The sequence below is a fragment of the Grus americana genome, chromosome 39 (assembly GCF_028858705.1).
Source record: "Grus americana isolate bGruAme1 chromosome 39, bGruAme1.mat, whole genome shotgun sequence".
Taxonomy (NCBI): Eukaryota; Metazoa; Chordata; class Aves; order Gruiformes; family Gruidae; genus Grus; species Grus americana.
Window position 1 is genome coordinate 419,103 of NC_072890.1, and position 19,840 is coordinate 438,942.

Here is a 19,840-nt window from a genome sequence, read left to right on the forward strand (position 1 = left end):
TCCCAGTCCCCCCCCAGTGCTCCCAGTAACCCACCAGGGACCCTCCCAGTGCCTCCCAGTGCTCCCAGTCCCCCCCCAGTTCATCCCAGTTCCCCCCCAGTGCTCCCAGTAACCCCCCAGTGTCCCTCCCAGTGCCTCCCAGTTCATCCCAGTCCCCCCCAGTTCATCCCAGTCCCCCCAAGGCCGCCCCGTGCTGACTCTCCCGATGGTTTATTGTGGCCCCGCCACCCCCCGGCGCCGACGAGGGCCCAGGGCGGGGGTGGGCGCAGCGGCCACGTTCCACACGCCTTCGTTAGGCCCTAACGAGGCCGCTGCCACCACGGGCCACGGCACGGAGACGCTGGAGCCTGCCCCGCCCCACCCAGTCCCCAGCGTGTCCCCGGTGCCATCTCCAAACGTCCCACGGGCCACACGCCATGTTCAACCACAGCATGGTGGACACCACGTCATGCTACCGTGCTCCTTCGTTAGGTCCTAACGAGGATGTTGCGATGACGGAGCCCACCACGGAGATGTTGACGCCCATCCCATCATGGCAAGCGTCCGCAATCCATCTCCAAACGTCCTACGGGCCACACGCCATGTTCAACCACAGCGTGGTGGACACCACACCATGCTACCGCGCTCCTTCGTTAGGTCCTAACGAGGATGTTGCGATGACGGAGCCCACCACGGAGACGTTGACGCCCATCCTGTTGTCCCCCATCCATCTCCAAACGTCCCACGGGCCACACGCCATGTTCAACCACAGCGTGGTGGACATCACACCATGCTACCGCGCTCCTTCGTTAGGTCCTAACGAGGATGTTGCGATGACGGAGCCCACCACGGAGATGTTGACGCCCATCCCATCATGGCAAGCGTCCGCAATCCATCTCCAAACGTCCTACGGGCCACACGCCATGTTCAACCACAGCGTGGTGGACACCACACCATGCTACCGCGCTCCTTCGTTAGGTCCTAACGAGGATGTTGCGATGACGGAGCCCACCACGGAGATGTTGACGCCCATCCCATCATGGCAAGCGTCCGCAATCCATCTCCAAACGTCCTACGGGCCACACGCCATGTTCAACCACAGCGTGGTGGACATCACACCATGCTACCGTGCTCCTTCGTTAGGTCCTAACGAGGATGTTGCGATGACGGAGCCCACCACGGAGATGTTGACGCCCATCCCATCATGGCAAGCGTCCGCAATCCATCTCCAAACGTCCTACGGGCCACACGCCGGGTCCCCGTCGGGGTGGACCTTCAGGTGCCGGGTGAACTGGGGTTTGTAGCGGAAGCGTTTGCCGCAGCGCCCGCAGCCGTAGGGCTTCTCGCCGGTGTGGATGCGTTGGTGCTTGACCAGGTTGGAGCTGACGCAGAAGCTCTTGCCGCAGGCGCCGCAGCGGAAGGGTCGTTCGCCCGTGTGGGTCCTCTGGTGCTCGATGAGCGTGGAGCTTTGGCCGAAGGCTTTGCCGCATTCCCCGCACCGGTAGGGCCGTTCGCCGGTGTGGGTCCGTTGGTGGGACGCCAAGTGGGTCTTCTTCTTGAATCGCTTCCCGCATTGGCCGCAGGAGAAGGGCTTCTCACCCGTGTGGGTCCTCTCGTGCTTCACCAGGTTGGAGCTGAGGCTGAAGGTCTTCCCGCAGCGCCCGCAACCGTAGGGTTTCTCCCCGGTGTGGGTCCGGAGATGTTTGACCAGGTTGGAGGTCCGTCCGAAGGTCTTCCCGCACTCGGGACAGGTGTAGGGCATCTCGCCGGTGTGGGTCCGACGATGTTCGGTCAAGGTGGAGCTCCGGCTGAAGGCGCGGGAGCAGATGGGACAGGCGTAGGGCTTCTCGCCCGTGTGGGTCCGGAGATGCTCGGCCAAGGTGGAGCTCCGGCTGAAGCTCTTCTCGCATTGGCCGCAGGTGAAGGGCCTCTCGCCCGTGTGGGTCCGTTGGTGCTCGATCAGGTTGGAGCTCTGCCCGAAGGTCTTCCCGCACTCGGTGCAACGGTAGGGCTTCGGCGGCGGCCTGCTGCCCTCCAGGAGACCCAGAAGGTTGATGAAGCCACGTGGGCGACCGCCGCTGCGGGCCGGAGCCGTGGCACCTGGGAGAGGGGAGAGGAACAGCTGTTGGGTCAGGAAGGATGTTCTCCAAAGGAGGAACATCTCCTGTGGGTCACTGCAACCATTGGAAGGGTGTTTCCTGGAGGAGGAACATCTCCTTTGGGTCACTGCTACCACGTAGGGATGTTCCATGTAGGAGAAACATCTCCTGTGGACGTTGTGTGACCACGTAGAGATGTTCCATGCAGGAAAAACATCTCCTGTGGTCATCGTGTGACCACGTAGGGATGTTCCCTGGAGGAAAACATCTCCTGTGGTCATCGTGCAACCATGTAGGGATGTTCCATGCAGGAGAACATCTCCTGTGGTCATCGTGCAATCACGTAGGGATGTTCCATGCAGGAGAAACATCTCCTGTGGTCATCGTGCAACCATGTAGGGATGTTCCTTGTAGGAAAAACATCTCCTGTGGGTCACAGTGACCATTGGAAGGATGTTCCCTGGAGGAGAACATCTCCTGTGGTCATTATACAATCATGTAGGGATGTTCTGTGGAGGAGAAACATCTCCTGTAGTCATCGTGCGACCACGTAGAGATGTCCCATGCAGGAGAAACATCTCCTGTGGGTCACGGCAACCATTGGAAGGATGTTCCATGCAGGAGAACATCTCCTGTGGTCATCGTGCGACCACGTAGGGATGTTCCTTGCAGGAGAAACATCTCCTGTGGGTCACGGCAACCATTGGAAGGATGTTCCCTGGAGGAGAAACATCTCCTGTGGTCATCGTGCGACCACGTAGGGATGTCCCATGCAGGAGAAACATCTCCTGTGGGTCACAGCAACCACGTAGGGATGTTCCCTGGAGGAGAAACATCTCCCAGATGGAATTTTCTCCCCCTTGGAGGACCGTTCCCAGCAGAAGACCAACTCCTGGAGCACATTTTCCCCATTTTCTTGGGTTTTTCACCCACAAGACCATCTCCCGGGTGGTGTCCTGGTCCCCGTGTCCCCCCCCTCCTCCTCACCTGCGCAGGGCTCAGCGGGGACGTCGTCCCCGTCACCCCGGTCCGGGGGGGGACGCGGCTCCTCCCCCGCCTCCATCACGTCAGCTGGTGGAAACGGGGGAAAAAAGGCAAGAAATGGGAAAAAGGCAAAAAAAAAAAAAAAAAAGGCATCCGCTCGTTGCTTTTCACCAAACCCAGACATTTTCCCCCCAAAATACACCCCCCCCCCCCGTTAATTAATTTGGCCACCCCCACGCCTGGGAGCAATCGGCCCAATTTCCCCCTTTTTCACCCCAAAATACCCTCCCATTAGATAATCCTGCACCTCCATTCCTGGGCTCCGTCAGTCCCTTTTCCCCCCTTTTTCACCCCAAAATGTGACCCCCCCCGCAATGAGTTAATTTTGCCTCCCCCCGCGCCTGAGACCAACAGCCCGTTTTCCCCCTTTTTCACCCCAAAACGCATCCCTCCCGTTAATTAATCCCGCAACCCACATCCCCGGGCGGAACCAGCCCAAATTCCTCCCTTTTCACCCCAAAACGCAATTCCCGCACTGAGTTAATTTCCCCCCCCCCCCCAAAAGCGACCGTCCCGTTTTCCCCCTTTTTCACCCCAAACCACCATCCCCGCAAGGAGTTAATTTTGCAAACCCCCCCCCACTGAGCGACCGTCCCATTTTCCCCCTTTTTCACCCCAAACCGCCTCCTCCCTCCGCTCGTTAACTCCTCCCACAGCCCCAACCCAAGCGATTGACCCTTTTTCCCTCTTTTTCACCCCAAAACCCTTCGGGGGGTTCCCCCCCTCACCCCGGTCCTGGCGGCTCCCCGGTACCGACAGGCCCAATCCCGGCGTTTTTCGACCCAAAACGGCGGCGCTTTGCCCTTTCCCGACAATGGTGGCGGGAGAGCGGCGCTTCCTGCCGCAAAGGCTCCCGGGGACACGCCAAGCACACGCGTGGCCTTGGGAACACGCGAAGGGACATGCGTGGCCCCGGGAACACGCCAAGCACACGCGTGGCCTTGGGAACACGCGAAGGGACATGCGTGGCCCCGGGAACACGCCAAGCACACGCGTGGCCTTGGGAACACGGACATGCGTGTCTGTGTCCGTGTAAAGGGACACGCGTGGCCCCTGGGAACATGTAAATGCTCCCGTTAACCCCCCCAGTGCCCCACCAGTCCCTCCCAGTGCTCCCAGTATCCCCCCAATCCCTCCCAGTGCTCCCAGTGGCCCCCCAAATCCCTCCCAGTGTTCCCAGTATCCCCCAAATCCCTCCCAGTACCCCCCAATGCCCCTTATAGTCCCTCCCAGTGCTCCCAGTACCCCCCAGTGCCCCACCAAATCCCTCCCAGTGCTCCCAGTGCCCCCCCAAATCCCTCCCAGTATCCCCCCAGTGCCCCCCAACTCCCTCCCAGTACCCCCCAGCTCTCTCCCAGTGCCCCCCAATCCCTTCCAGTGCTCCCAGTATCCCCCCAATCCCTCCCAGTACCCCCAATGCCCCTTATAGTCCCTCCCAGTGCTCCCAGTGCCCCCCCAAATCCCTCCCAGCACCCTCCCAATCCCTCCCAGTGTTCCCAGTACCCCCCAGTGCCCCCCCAATCCCTCCCAGTGCTCCCAGTACCCCCCCAAATCCCTCCCAATGCCCCCCCAATCCCTCCCAGTGCTCCCAGTACCCCCCAGTGCCCCCCCCAATCCCTCCCAGTGCTCCCAGTGCCCCCCCAAATCCCTCCCAGCACCCTCCCAATCCCTCCCAGTGCTCCCAGTACCCCCCCAATCCCTCCCAGTGCCCCCCCAAATCCCTCCCAGCACCCTCCCAATCCCTCCCAGTGCTCCCTGTACCCCCCAGTGCCCTCCCCAATCCCTCCCAGTGCTCCCAGTAACCCCAGTAAGGAAGCCGGCAGCAGCGCTCACCACTATTTATTGACAAACTGGGGGGGGGGGGACGACACACACGTGACACCCCCCACCTCCCCTCCCCCCCCCGGAGGGGCCGTCCCCGTCGGTGGGGACGTGGGGGGATGGGCGGGGGGGGACACACGGGGGTGGGGACAGGACCGGGGGAGGGTCCCCGGGCGGGAGGAGGACACGGTTTTGGGGCGGAACGAAGGGGTTTTGGGTGAGGACAAGCTGGAGACACGGAGCCGGGGCACAAGGGAGGACCTGGGGCGGGACGAGGGTCCCAGGGTGGTCCCTCGAGGTGGAGCCGTGGTCCTGGGCCAAGGTGAGGGTCTCGAGGTCCGACGAGATGTGGTCACGGCCTTGGGGCACCACGAGGGACATGGACCAGGATGATGGATCCCAGGACGGGTCTCCAAGATGAAGCCATGGCCTTGGGGCACCACGAGGGACCTGGACCAGGATGATGGATCCCAGGACGGGTCTCCAAGATGAAGCCACGGCCTTGGGGCACCACGATGGGCCTCAGTGACGAGAAGGGATCCCGGGATGGTCCTACAAGACGAGGCCGTGGCCTTGGGACACCACAATGGGCTTGGGTCAAGACAAGGCATCCCAGGATCCTCCTCCAAGATGAAGCCCTGGCCTCGGGGCACCATGATGGACCTGGGTCAAGACAAGGGATCCCAGGATGGTCCTCCAGTATGCAGCCACGGCCTTGGGACACCACAATGACTCTGGGTCAAGAGAAGGGATCCCACGATGGTTCTCCAAGATGAGGCCATGGCCTTGGGGCACAGTGATGGACCTGGACCAGGATGATGGATCCTGGGATGGTCCTCCAAGATGAGATCATGGCCTCGGGGCACCACAATGGACCTGGGTCAAGACAAGGGATCCTGAGACAGTCCTTCACGATGAAGCCATGGCCTTGGGGCACCATGATGGACCTGGATCAAGACAAGGGATACTGGGATGGTCCTCCAGTATGCAGCCATGGCCTTGGGACACCACGATGACTCTGGGTCAAGAGAAGCGATCCCGGGATGGTCCTCCAAGACGAAGCCATGGCCTTGGGGCACCACGATGACTCTGGGTCAAGAGAAGGGATCCCGGGATGGTCCTCCAAGACGAGGCCATGTCCTTGGAGCACAGTGATGGACCTGGGTCAAGAGAAGGGATCCCAGGATGGTCCTCCAAGACGAGATCATGACCTTGGCGCACCATGATGGACTTGGGTCAAGAGAAGGGATCCCGGGATGGTCCTCCAAGATGAAGCCATGGCCTTGGGACACCATGACGGACCTGGCTCAAGATGAGGGATCCCGGGGCGGTCCTCCCAGACGAAGCCATGGCCTCGGGGCACGTTGACGAACCCGGCCCATGCCGCGGGACCTCACCCCGCATCACCGCCGCCGGTCTCAGGTGAGGTGGGTGCGCTGGTGCTTGCTGAAGGCCGAGCTCCACCCAAAGGTCTTGCCGCACTGGGCGCAACGGTAGGGCCGCTCGCCGGTGTGGGTGTGCCGGTGCTCCAGGAGGTTGGCGCTCTGCCGGAAGCTCTTGCCGCAGTCCCCGCAGCGGTAGGGCCGTTCGCCGGTGTGGGTGCGCCGGTGCTTGGCCAGGTGGGAGTTTTGGCAGAAGCTCTTGCCGCAGAGCCCGCAGGTGTAGGGTCGTTCGCCGGTGTGGGTCCGTTGGTGTTGGATGAGGTTGGAGCTCTGCCGGAACGCCTTCCCGCACTCGGTGCAGCGGTAGGGCCGCTCGCCGGTGTGCGTCAACCGGTGCTTGGCCAGGTAAGAGCCGAGGGCGAAGCCTTTGCCGCAGAGCGGGCAGAAATGCCGCTCGCCCGCCCCGTGCGTCCGCCGGTGCTCGGCCAGGTTGGAGCTCTGGCTGAAGATCTTGCCGCATTCGGGGCACTTGTAGGGCTTCTCACCGGTGTGGGTCACCTGGTGCCGGAGGAGTTTGGAGCTCTGCCCGAAGGCTTTGCCGCACTCCGGGCACTTGTAGGGTTTGGCGGGCGGGCGGCAAGCGCGGAGATGCCGAGCCAACCGGCAACTCCAAAGAAAAGCGGCTCCGCAGTGGGGACAACCCAACGGCTGCTCCGGTTGATGGTGCCGCAGCCCGGCCGGTTGGGCGTAGGCTTTGCCGCAAGCCTCGCAACGGTAAGGTTTGGCCGCCGGACCGTGCCGACGTCGCCGATGCCGGGCCAGTTGGGCGCTGCCTTCGAAACGCTCGGGGCAGAGCGGGCAGGCGAAGGCGCCGGCGTGGGTTTGGCGGTGGAGGAGCAAAGTGCCGCCGTGCCGGAAGGCCTGGCCGCATTCCTCGCAACGGTGCGGCCGGTCGTCGGCGCGGTCGTCGCCGGCACCGTCTCGGTCGTCGTCGCCCCGCTCCTCGTCCTCCTCCTCGCCGTCGCCGCCGTGATGTTTCTTCCGGTGTCCGGCTAACGCCGCTGGCCGGGCGAACTGCTCGCCACAATCCCGGCACCGGTGTCCACCGTGAGCTCCTCGCCGGTGCTTGGCCAGATCGGAGCTGACGGCGAAGCGACGACCGCACTCGGGGCAGCCGTAGGGTCGCTCGCCGGTGTGGGTCCGCCGGTGGGTGGCCAGCGTCGACTTACGACCGAAAGCCCGGCCGCATTCGGGGCAACCGTAGGGTCGCTCGCCGGTGTGGGTCCGCCGGTGGTGAACCAAGGTGGAGCTTTGGCTGAAGCGGGCGCCGCACTGCCCGCAACGGAAGGGTTTCTCGCCAGTGTGGGTCCGCTGGTGCTCCAGGAGGGTGGAACCGCGGCTGAAAGCTTTGCCGCATTCGCCGCAGGCGTGGGGCTTGGCGCCGGCGTGGCCCTTGCGGTGCTCGAGCAGGGACGAGCTCCAACCGAACGCCTTGCCGCATTCGCCGCAGCGGTACGGCCGCTCGCCCGTGTGCACCCGGCGGTGCTTCAAGAGGTTGGAGCTCTGGGCGAAGGCTTTGCCGCACTCGCCGCAGCGGTAGGGGCGTGGGGCGGTGGGTTCCCCGCTGCCGTCTTCGGCCTCTTCTTCTTCCTCCTCGTCGCCTGCAACGGGAAGGGAACAGCGCGGCGTCACCCCGTGCCTCGGCGTCACCCCGTGCCTCGGTTTTCCCCCCACCCGCCGAAGCGTTATCGCCGACGCGACGGCGACGACTCACCCGGCGGCAGCTCGGCGGCGGCACCGGTCGGTCCCGGCAGCATCGGGGAGCTGCGGAGGGAGAAACGGGGTTGGCTGGTGGTGGCACCCGTGGGGACGTTGGGTTTTGGGGTGAAGGACGTTGGGTTTTGGAGTGAAGGACGTTGGCTTTGGAGCAAAGGACGTTGGGTTTGGGGTGAGGGACGTTGGGTTTGGGGTGAGGGACGTTGGGTTTGGGGTGAGGAACATCGGTTTTTGGGGTGAAGGATGTCAGTTTTAGGGTGAAGAACGTCAGTTTTGGAGTCAGGGACGTTGGTTTTGGTGTGAAGGACGTCGGTTTTGGGGTGAAGGACGTCAGTTTTGCGGTGAGGGACATTATTTTGGAGTGAAGGACGTTGGTTTTGGGGTGAAGGACGCCGGTTTTGCGGTGAGGGACATTATTTTGGAGTGAAGGACGTTGGTTTTGGGGTGAAGGACATCAGTTTTGGGGCAAGGGACATTATTTTGGGGTGAGGGACGTCGGGTTTGGGGCAAGGAACATTGGTTTTGGGGTGAAGAACGTTGGTTCTGGGGCAAAGGACATCGGTTTTGGGGTGGAGAACATTGGTTTTGGGGTGAAGGACATCAGTTTTGGGATGATGGATGTTGGTTTTGGGGCTCAGGGCATTATTTTGGGGTGAAGAACGTTGGTTTTGGGGTGATGGATGTCAGTTTTGGGGCTCGGGGCATTATTTTGGGGTGAAGAACGTCAGTTTTGGGGCTCGGGAGGTAGGACATCACCTTGGGGGCAGGGTGGTGGCCCTGGCGATGTCCCCGATGGCTGGGACCACCCCAGGGAAAAAGGGCCCCGTCCCCCCCACGTCCGTCCCCCCCCGCCCCGTGTCTCCCCCTGTCCCCACCCGGCGGCCTCGGGGTCCTCCAGCGGGAAGGGCCCGTTGCTGTCACCGCTGATGTCACCGCTGATGTCACCGCCGCTGTCACCGTCCTCCAGGAACTCGGGGACCGACGGACACTCGTCCTGGGGGGGGGGGGGGGTGGGGGGGTGACACACGACACAGGGCGCACCGCGTCACGGGGCGGCACGTGACACACGCCTGACACATGCGTGTGCCCCCGAGGCGGGGCAGATCCTGCCCCACAGCCCCCATAGGGGACAGATCCTGCCCCATAGCCCTGTGTGGGGCAGATCCAGCCCCCCCACAGCCTCTATGGGGCTCAGGCCACCCCCCCCACAGCCCCTATGTGGGACAGACCCCCCCCAGCCCCTATAGGGCTCAGTCCCCCCCATAGCCCCTATGGGGCTCAGACCCCCCTCTCAGCCCCTATGTGGGGCAGCCCCCCCATAGCCGCTATAGCGCTCAGCCCCTCCCAGGCACTATAGGGCTCAGCCCCCCCCCCCATAGGGCTCAGCCCCCCCCCCCATAGCCCCTATAGGGCTCAGCCCCCCCCCATAGGGCTCAGCCCCCCCCCCATAGCCCCTATAGGGCTCAGCCCCCCCCCATAGCCCCTATGTGGGGCTCAGCCCCTGCCCCATAGCCCCTATAGGGCTCAGCCCCCCCCCATAGGGCTCAGCCCCCCCCCACAGCCCCTATGTGGGGCAGCCCCCCCCTCCCCCACTCACCTCCATTGTCCTCGGCCGCGTCGCCCGCCCCCCCCTCCCCCCTCCGGGGGTCAGCAGGTCAGAGGTCAAAGGTCGTGCGCTGTGGGGGTGGGGTGGGGGGGTGTGTGGTGGTGGGGGAGGGGAGGTCAGCGGGTGGGGGATGGGCCCGGGGGGTCCCGGCAGCGGGGTGGGGGTGGGGCCCCTCGGCGGCGCCGGCCCCGGGGGCTGCTGGGAGGACGCGACCCCTCCCCCCACCCCCACCCCCCACCCACCCCACGCTGCGTCACGCGCGTGTCATCGGCCGCGTCACCGCCCGCGTCACACACGGCGGGGGAGGGGGAGGGGGGAAGGTTGGGTCCACACTGCCCCTCCCCCCCCTTCCCCCCCCCCCAATTGGGGCTTTCTCCCTCCCCTCCCCCACCGCCTCCTTCCGCTCCCCTCCCCCCCCACTTCCTCTTCCGCTCCCCTCCCCCACACTTCCTCTTCCTCCTTCCCGCACCCCGGGGGTGAGTCCCTGCGCCGGCGCACCCGAAATCGCCGGATTTCGCCCCAATTCGAAGGGCCGGGGTGGGGGAGGGGTGGGGGGGGCCCTGGTGTACGACGCGTTTTGCGCTAATTGCAGCGCGGGGTCATTAACGGCTAATTAACCCGCCGCGATAATCGTCACCGTCGCGATTCGCTGCGCCGGCCCCTCGCGTTAATTACAACCCAGCCGATTAATTACAACCCATTGAGTCGCGACCCGTCGCGTTAATCGCGACCCATCGCATTAATCGCGACCCATCGAATTAATTGCGACCCATTGAATTAATTGCGAGCCATTGAATTAATCGCGACCCGTCGCTTTAATCGCGACCCATCGCACTTAATCGCGACCCATCGCGTTAATTGCGACCCAGTGAATTAATTACGACCCGCCGCGTTAATCGCGACCCATAGGATTAATTGCGACCCACTGAATTAATTACAACCCACCGCATTAATCACAACCCATTGAGTTAATTGGAACCCATCGCATTAATTACGACCCATCGAATTAATCACGACCCGTTGCCTTAATTACAACCCGTTGCGTTGATCGCGACCCGTTGAATTAATTGGAACCCATCACATTTAATCGCGACCTATCGCGTTAATTACGACCCATTGGCTTAATCACAACCCGTCGCGTTAATTACGACCCACTGACTTAATCGCGACCCCTCGCATTAATTGCGACCCACTGAATTAATTACGATCCATCGAATTAACCGCGACCCATCGCTTCAATCGCGACCCATCGCACTTAATCGCGACCCCTCGCATTAATTACGACCCGCCGCATTAATCGCGACCCGCCGCGCCAACCGCGACCCACCTCATTAACCGCCATTAATCACGCTAATTACCATTCGAGGCGTCCGCTGGCCATTCCTCGACCCGCCCGCGACAACCGCGACCGCCGCGGCCGAACGCCCTCCGGCGTGCCCCCCCCCCCCCCCAACCGTGGGCTCGTTAACCAACGAACTAATTAATCGCCGGGGATTTAACCGGGCTGGCGAGATGCCGAAGGGCCCGCGGCAACGCCCGGCGGAGCGGTACCGCCTGAAGTACAGCCGGTTGCGACAGGCGGCGCGGGCGTTGGTGTTCGAGAACGGGGCGCTCTGCGACGAGGTCGCCCGGCTGGAGGCCAAGTGTCTACGGGCGCGAGACGAACGACGGTTCCTCCTCACCCGGCTCCTCCAACTCCGGGCGACGGCGGGACCCGAGGAGATTCCCGGTGACGTCACCGTCCGTCGACCTCGTCGCGGCGGTTCGCGGGCCGACGGGTCGAGAGATGGAGGGAAAGACGCGGCGCGGTCAACCGGAACGAGAGATGGGTCGAGGGATGGGGCGCGGTCAACGGGGTCGAGAGATGGAGCGAGGTCGAGCGGGTCAAGAGATGGGGCGAGGGATGGGGCGTGGTCAACGGGGGCGAGGGACGGGGCGAGGGAGGAGCCGAGGTCAACGGGGGCGAGGGACGAGGCGCGGTCAACGGGGGCGAGGCCGGTTGGGTCGAGAGACGGGGCGAGGCCAACCGGCTCAAGAGATGGACCGAGAGATGGTCCAGGAGATGGGTCGAGGTCCAACGGGCCAAGGGACGGCCCCAGAGATGACTCCAGAGACGGGTTGAGGCCAACGGGGCCGCGGGACGGCCCAAGAGACGACTTGAGGCCGAACGGACCGCGTGGCGGCCCCAAGCTGGACGTGCCGCCGGCGACCATCTTGACGTCAACCGAAGACACCTCCAGCCCGGCCGGGCTGCCGGCGGCCATCTTGAGGACACCTCCATGCCGGCGCGGCGGGACGTTGACCCTGCCGTTGGCGTTGGGACCTCTGACGGTGCACAGCCTGGGTGTGGGCGGCGCGGGGCCGGGGGCCATCTTGCCCGTTGGCTTCCGTAGCACCCGCCTCTTCACCAGCACCCGCCGGCCGGCCCGCCGCTGCCTCTACACCTGCCGGATCGTGGCCGGCCCCCGCTGCGAGATCGCGTCCGAGGACGATCCGGGGAGGGTGCTGGTGGGTCCCACGCCCGACGTCTGCCACGGCCGACTCCTCCAGGTCCTGGGGGACGCCGGGGTGCGGCCCCGGGCGATGCCACCGGCCCCCGGTGCCGGCGACGATTTCTTCGGCCTCGCCCACCCGGCTGTCCGTCGGCTGCTCCAGGGTGAGGCCGGGGCCTTCCTCCACCCCGAGGAGGAGGAGGAAGACGAGGAGGAGGAGGACGAGGATGATGACGATGACGAGGACGAGGAAGAGGATGATGAGGAAGAAGGGGCCGCCCCGGCCTTCGCCTACGCCGACGTCTTCCTCGGCAGCCCCGCTGGCTCCGACGAGTGACCGCCCCCCACCCAAATAAACGACCCTGTCCTCTGCCTCTGCCATGTTTGTTGGGGGCGGGGGCACCCGGATTGGGGTGGGGGGGGCTGGGACCTCCCTTGACCACGCCCTTTGCCTACAGGCGTTGGGCATGGCCAAGCCTATGTGGACGTGGTGGGCGGGTCTCCGCTAACGAAGCTCCTTTGGGGGCGGTGGTCGCCCGTGGAGGTGGAGCCACGGTCAGAACAGGGTTTTATTGTCATCGCGGGGACGGGGACAAAGGGACGGGGGGGAAGGAACGTGACCCCCTCCCCCCCCCAAGCGGTGGGGCCACGCTCCCTCCCCCCTCGTCTCCTATTGGATGTTGTGGTAGAGGCGGACGACGTCGGGGCAGTCGTCGAGGGCCTGGAGGAGGCGTTCCGCCTGCTCCTGTGTCCCCTCCGTCAACGTCACCCGGTCCCGGGGCAAGTACTCGATGGTGGCCGAGAGTGGGCGCAGCCCCGAGGCCTCCAGACGCTCCCGCACGGTCCGCAGGGCTGAGGTCTCACAGATGAACTGCGGGGAACGGCCAGCAGCGGTTGGGGATGGTCAAGGAAGGGCCAAGGGTGGTTGAAGGTGGTCAAAGGTGGTTGGGGATGGTCAAGGAAGGGCCAAGGGTGGTTGAGGGTGGTCAAAAGTGGTTGGGGATGGTCAAGGAAGGGCCAAGGGTGGTTGGGGATGGTCAAGGAGTGGCCAAGGGTGGTTGGGGGTGGTCAAGGAAGGGCCAAGTGTGGTTGGGGATGGTCAAGGAGTGGCCAAGGGTGGTTGGGGGTGGTCAAGGAAGGGCCAAGGGTGGTTGGGGATGGCCAAGGAGTGGCCAAGGGTGGTTGGGGGTGGTCAAGGAAGGGCCAAGGGTGGTTGGGGATGGCCAAGGAGTGGCCAAGGGTGGTTGGGGATGGTCAAGGAGTGGCCAAGGGTGGTTGGGGATGGCCAAGGAGTGGCCAAGGGTTGCCAAATGATGGCTGAGAGTGGTTGGGGACAGCCAAGAGCGCTGGAGACAACCAGTGGTGATCCAGGATGGTCCTGGATGGTCAGAAATGGCCAACAGTGGCCAGGGAATGGCCAAGAGCAGTTGGGGCACCAAGAGGCCCACCCCACCCGCTCCAAAACCAGCTGAACCCAGCGTCCACCGGCCCACTGCCCTCCTCACCCACCTTCAGCGACGGCTCCTCCTCTTCCTCCTCCTCCTCATCCGGGCAGACGTCCTGGGCCCCGGCCTCCAGTGCCACCTCCAGCGCCGCCTCCAGAGAGACGGGGTGGCCCTGAAGGTCCCGTGGTCCCACGTGCACCACCCCCTTCTGCTCGAAGCTGTGTCGTGCCCCTTCGGCCATCGTTCCCCTGCAGGTACCCGCACCCGACCTCAGCCCCGGACATCTCGGCCACCCCACCACCACCACCACCACCACCACCACCACCACGTCTGGGTCCCCCCTCGGGCTGACCCGTTGCGGGTGAGGATGAGCCGGACGTCTTGCTGGCTCCGTCGGGGGTTGTCGGTGAGGACCTCCAGGAGAAGAGCCAAGCCACCGGGGCCGCGGGCTTCGTAGAGCAGCCGGGTCACCGCCGCCGATCTCTCCTGGGGCAGGAGGTGCTCAGGGATCCTCCCCCCCCCCACCAAAAAAAAACCTTGGAGGGCTTCATCCCCCCCCACCCCACCCCAAAAATCCTGCAGGACCTACCGCGCCGTGGATGGCTGCCTCAATGGAGGACTTGGGCATGTTCTTCGCCCGGCACTGCTCTACCACGTTGGCCAACTGGGCGTTGAGCGCCGGGTCCGGGCCCCCCTCTGCGGAGAGAGGGGGTGTGGGTGGGATTGGGGGGGGGGGAGGGGGGAGAGGCTGCCAAATCCCAGAGGATCTGGGGGGGGTGGTGGTCTGTGGGACAGGGAGATCCTGGGGGAGCTGGGAGGGTCTGTGGGGCTGAAGGACTTGTAGGATCCTGGAGAACCCCAAGAGATCCTGGAGAACGTGGGGCTGAGACGTCTGGGATCCCAGGGGATCCGGGGGGTGGAGAGATCTCCATGATCCCTTGGGGGGGGGAATCTGTGGGGTGGAGAGGTCCTGGGGGAGGTCTGGGGGTGCTGGGGGACCTCCAGGATGCTGGCGGAGGGGATCTGCTGGGCTGCAAGATCCCGGGGGCACCGGGGATGAGACACCCCCCAAGGGATCCAGGGCAGTGGGGGAGATCTGACAAGACCCACAGGGATCCCACCACCCCTCGAAGACCTGATGGGATCCCAGAGGACCCAATGGGGTCCCACCACCCCTTGAACACCTACTGGGTTCCCACCACCCCTCAACGACCCCCTGGGTTCCCACCACCCCTTGAACACCTACTGGGGTCCCACCACCCCTCAACAACCCCCTGGGATCCCACCACCCCCCAACGACCCAATGGGTTCCCACCACCCCTCAACGACCCCCTGGGATCCCACCACCCCCCAATGACCCAACGGGTTCCCACCACCCCTTGAACACCTACTGGGGTCCCACCACCCCTTGAACACCTACTGGGGTCCCACCACCCCTCAACGACCCGACGGGTTCCCACCACCCCTCAACGACCCCCTGGGATCCCACCACCCCCCAACGACCCGACGGGTTCCCACCACCCCTTGAACACCTACTGGGGTCCCACCACCCCTCAACGACCCCCTGGGTTCCCACCACCCCTTGAACACCTACTGGGGTCCCACCACCCCTCAACGACCCCCTGGGTTCCCACCACCCCTTGAACACCTACTGGGTTCCCACCACCCCTCAATGACCCCCTGGGATCCCACCACCCCTTGAACACCTACTGGGGTCCCACCACCCCTCAACGACCCCCTGGGATCCCACCACCCCCCAACGACCCGACGGGTTCCCACCACCCCTTGAACACCTACTGGGGTCCCACCACCCCTCAACGACCTGACGGGTTCCCACCACCCCTCAATGACCCCCTGGGTTCCCACCACCCCTTGAACACCTACTGGGTTCCCACCACCCCTCAACGACCCCCTGGGTTCCCACCACCCCTTGAACACCTACTGGGTTCCCACCACCCCTCAATGACCCCCTGGGTTCCCACCACCCCTTGAACACCTACTGGGTTCCCACCACCCCTCAATGACCCCCTGGGATCCCACCACCCCTTGAACACCTACTGGGGTCCCACCACCCCTCAACGACCCCCTGGGATCCCACCACCCCCCAACGACCCGACGGGTTCCCACCACCCCTTGAACACCTACTGGGGTCCCACCACCCCTCAACGACCTGACGGGTTCCCACCACCCCTCAATGACCCCCTGGGTTCCCACCACCCCTTGAACACCTACTGGGTTCCCACCACCCCTCAACGACCCCCTGGGTTCCCACCACCCCTTGAACACCTACTGGGTTCCCACCACCCCTCAATGACCCCCTGGGTTCCCACCACCCCTTGAACACCTACTGGGGTCCCACCACCCCTCAACGACCCCCTGGGTTCCCACCACCCCTTGAACACCTACTGGGGTCCCACCACCCCTCAACGACCCCCTGGGTTCCCACCACCCCTTGAACACCTACTGGGTTCCCACCACCCCTCAATGACCCCCTGGGATCCCACCACCCCTTGAACACCTACTGGGGTCCCACCACCCCTCAACGACCCCCTGGGATCCCACCACCCCCCAACGACCCGACGGGTTCCCACCACCCCTTGAACACCTACTGGGGTCCCACCACCCCTCAACGACCTGACGGGTTCCCACCACCCCTCAATGACCCCCTGGGTTCCCACCACCCCTTGAACACCTACTGGGTTCCCACCACCCCTCAACGACCCCCTGGGTTCCCACCACCCCTTGAACACCTACTGGGTTCCCACCACCCCTCAATGACCCCCTGGGTTCCCACCACCCCTTGAACACCTACTGGGGTCCCACCACCCCCCAACGACCCGACGGGTTCCCACCACCCCTCAATGACCCCCTGGGATCCCAGAGGACCTGGTGGGTTCCCACCACCCCTTGAACACCTACTGGGTTCCCACCACCCCTCAACGACCCCCTGGGTTCCCACCACCCCTTGAACACCTACTGGGTTCCCACCACCCCTCAACGACCCCCTGGGTTCCCACCACCCCTTGAACACCTACTGGGGTCCCACCACCCCCCAACAACCCGACGGGTTCCCACCACCCCTCAACGCCCCCCCCCCACCCCCCCCCTCCGGGATCCCAGAAGACCCAACGGGGTGTCCCCCCCACCCCACCCCACCCCAAGGACCACCGCCGCGGGCCTGGGCGTTGGCGCGGGGTCCGTACCGCGCGCGGCGGCGCGCAGCATCCATCCGAGCCGCTGGAAGAGGCGGCTGCGGGCGGCGTCGCGCGGACCCTTGACGTTCTTCACCTTGGACCACCGGTTGTGCCCGGCGCGGGACGGACACCCCACCGACACGCCACGGCGCCCGGCGGCCACCGACCACCACGACGAACGGGCCAGCGCCCGGGGCCCCGCGGTCGCCATGGGGCTGTGGGGGTGGGGGAGCACCCAAGGGTGCCGGGACCACCCTCCCCTCCCCCAACCGCTGCGCGGGGTGTTCCCGTTGCGGGCCCCTCCCCCACACCGAGCGCTGCCTGTTGGGTAAGCGCCGACGTCACCGCGCGCGGAGAAGGGGGGGGGGGAGGGGAGCGTGACGTCGTGCGGGGGGAGGGGGGGGTTGCGTCGTAGAGTCCCAACCCCTTTGCCGGGGGGAGGGGTGACGTGGGGGGAGGGGTGTGGCCAGAGCTCGGCGTGCGCAGCCTGTGGGTTACGGAGCCTATAGCGGGCAGAGCCTATAGGTTACAGGTCCTATAGGTTACAGATCCTATAGGTTACAGAGCCTATAGGTTACAGAGCCTATGGGTTACAGGTCCTATAGGTTACAGAGCCTATAGGTTACAGAGCCTATGGGTTACAGAGCCTATGGGTTACAGGTCCTATAGGTTACAGAGCCTATAGGTTACAGAGCCTATGGGTTACAGGTCCTATAGGTTACAGAGCCTATAGGTTACAGGTCCTATAGGTTACAGGTCCTATAGGTTACAGAGCCTATAGGTTACAGAGCCTATGGGTTACAGAGCCTATGGGTTACAGAGCCTATAGCACGCACAGCCTGTGGGTTACGGAGCCTATAGCGGGCAGAGCCTATAGGTTACAGAGCCTATAGGTTACAGGTCCTATAGGTTACAGAGCCTATAGGTTACAGAGCCTATGGGTTACAGAGCCTATGGGTTACGGAGCCTATAGCAGGCAGAGCCTATAGGTTACAGAGCCTATAGGTTACAGGTCCTATAGCACACACAGCCTGTGGGTTACGGAGCCTATAGCGGGCAGAGCCTATAGGTTACAGAGCCTATAGGTTACAGAGCCTATAGGGTACAGGTCCTATAGGTTACAGAGCCTATGGGTTACAGAGCCTATGGGTTACAGAGCCTATAGCACGCACAGCCTGTGGGTTACGGAGCCTATAGCGTGCAGATCCTATAGGTTACAGAGCCTATAGGTTACAGATCCTATGGGTTACGGAGCCTATAGGATACAGAGCCTATGGATTACACAGCCTATAGGATACAGAGCCTATAGCACGCACAGCCTATGGGTTACGGAGCCTATAGCGGGCAGAGCCTATAGGTTACAGGTCCTATAGGTTACAGATCCTATAGGTTACAGAGCCTATAAGTTACAGAGCCTATAGGTTACGGAGCCTATAGATTATGGAGCCTATAGCGTGCAGAGCCTATAGGTTACACAGCCTATGGGTTACAGAGCCTATGGGTTACAGAGCCTATAGCACACACAGCCTGTGGGTTACGGAGCCTATAGCGTGCAGATCCTATAGGTTACAGAGCCTATAGATTACGGAGCCTATGGGTTACAGAGCCTATAGCACACACAGCCTATAGCATACACAGCCTATAGGTTACAGATCCTATAACGTGCAGAGCCTATAGCGTGCACAGCCTATGGATTACAGATCCTATAGGTTACAGAGCCTATAGCATACAGATTCTATAGGTTACCGATCCTATAGCATACAGATCCTATAGGTTAGAGAGCCTACAGTGTAGAGAACCTATAGCGTGCAGAGCCTATAGGTTACAGGTCCTATAGCGTACACAGCCTATAGCTTGCAGATCCTATAGTGTACGGCTCCTATAGCATACAGATCCCATAGGGTACACAGCCTATAGCATAGAGAGCCTATAGTGTGCACAGCCTATAGCGTGCACAGCCTATAGCGTATACAGCCTATAGCGTGCACAGCCTATAGCACAGAGAGCGTACAGCGTAGAGAGCATATAGCATAGAGAGCCTATAGCATGGAGAGCCTATAGCACATGTAGGGCAGCCCTATAGACTCTCTAGGAGCGAGGAGGGGCTGTATAGAGCCTATAGGGTGCCCCTACGGACCCTGTAGGGGTGGGGGCTGTATAGAGTCTATAGGGTGCCCCTATGGTCCCTCCAGGGGTGGGGAGGGGCTGTATAGATTCTATAGGGTGCCCCTATGGTCCCTCCAGGGGTGGGGAGGGGCTGTATAGATTCTATAGGGTGCCCCTACGGACCCTCCAGGGGTGGGGAGGGGCTGTATAGATTCTATAGGGTGTCCCTACGGACCCTGTAGGGGTGGGGAGGGGCTGTATAGATTCTATAGGGTGCCCCTACGGACCCTCCAGCCCCCCCGGTGTGGCACGCGGAGGACGCCGGGCGTTAAGGCGGGGCGGGACGTCGTCCAACAACGGCCAACGCGGGGCAACGGAAGAAGACCCTTCCCCCTCCCCCACCTCCCCCGAAGGCCCCGCGGGGTCTCGGCCGTGGTGGAGCTGGCGGTTGCTCAACCGTGGAAGGGTGGGGTGGGACGGCGACCAACGGTCGGACACCGGGGAGGGTCGGGGTTGGGGTGGGGTGAGAAGGGAGATGGTTGAGAAACGTCTGTGGGAGAAGCGTGGGGAGATGTTGGCTTGGTGGCCGTGAGTCACCGGGAGCTGGTTCCTCCGAAGCGACGTCTGGTGACAGCCCGCCATGTCGCCTTGTCCCCGTGGTGACCCTCGGTGGATCAGAGGGTTGGAGAGGTCCCCGGGGAGGGGGTGGTGGTGGTTGGGGTCTGTGGGGAGGTGGATGGAGGGATGGATGGATGGAGGTGTGGAGATGTTTGGGATGGGTGGATGGATGGATGGATGGATGGATGGATGGATGGATGATGTTGTGGGTGGGTGGAGATGTTGAGGGATGGATGGATGGAGATGTTCTGGGGTGGATGGATGGATGGACAGATGGA

The 19,840-nt window shown here is 63.3% G+C and overlaps 2 protein-coding genes and 1 pseudogene across 2 annotated transcripts; 1 reads left to right on the plus strand and 2 right to left on the minus strand.

Moving 5' to 3' along the window:
- Positions 1-334: 334 nt before the first annotated feature.
- On the minus strand, positions 335-10,051 carry LOC129199029 (zinc finger protein 271-like; annotated as a pseudogene).
- A 116-nt stretch (positions 10,052-10,167) lies between these two features.
- Positions 10,168-12,571, plus strand: LOC129199005 (transforming growth factor beta regulator 1-like). Its single transcript, XM_054808710.1, has one exon. It carries the CDS (start codon positions 11,220-11,222, stop codon positions 12,534-12,536), a length of 1,317 nt encoding a protein of 438 aa, XP_054664685.1. The 5' UTR covers positions 10,168-11,219; the 3' UTR covers positions 12,537-12,571.
- A 179-nt stretch (positions 12,572-12,750) lies between these two features.
- Positions 12,751-17,156, minus strand: LOC129199021 (translational activator of cytochrome c oxidase 1). Its single transcript, XM_054808737.1, has 5 exons — positions 16,848-17,156; positions 14,234-14,340; positions 13,997-14,130; positions 13,709-13,892; positions 12,751-13,070 (listed from the first exon to the last, which is right to left on the minus strand). The coding sequence occupies exons 1-5, from the start codon at positions 17,047-17,049 to the stop codon at positions 12,870-12,872; spliced, it is 828 nt and encodes a 275-aa protein (XP_054664712.1). The 5' UTR covers positions 17,050-17,156; the 3' UTR covers positions 12,751-12,869.
- Between the last annotated feature and the right edge of the window lie 2,684 nt (positions 17,157-19,840).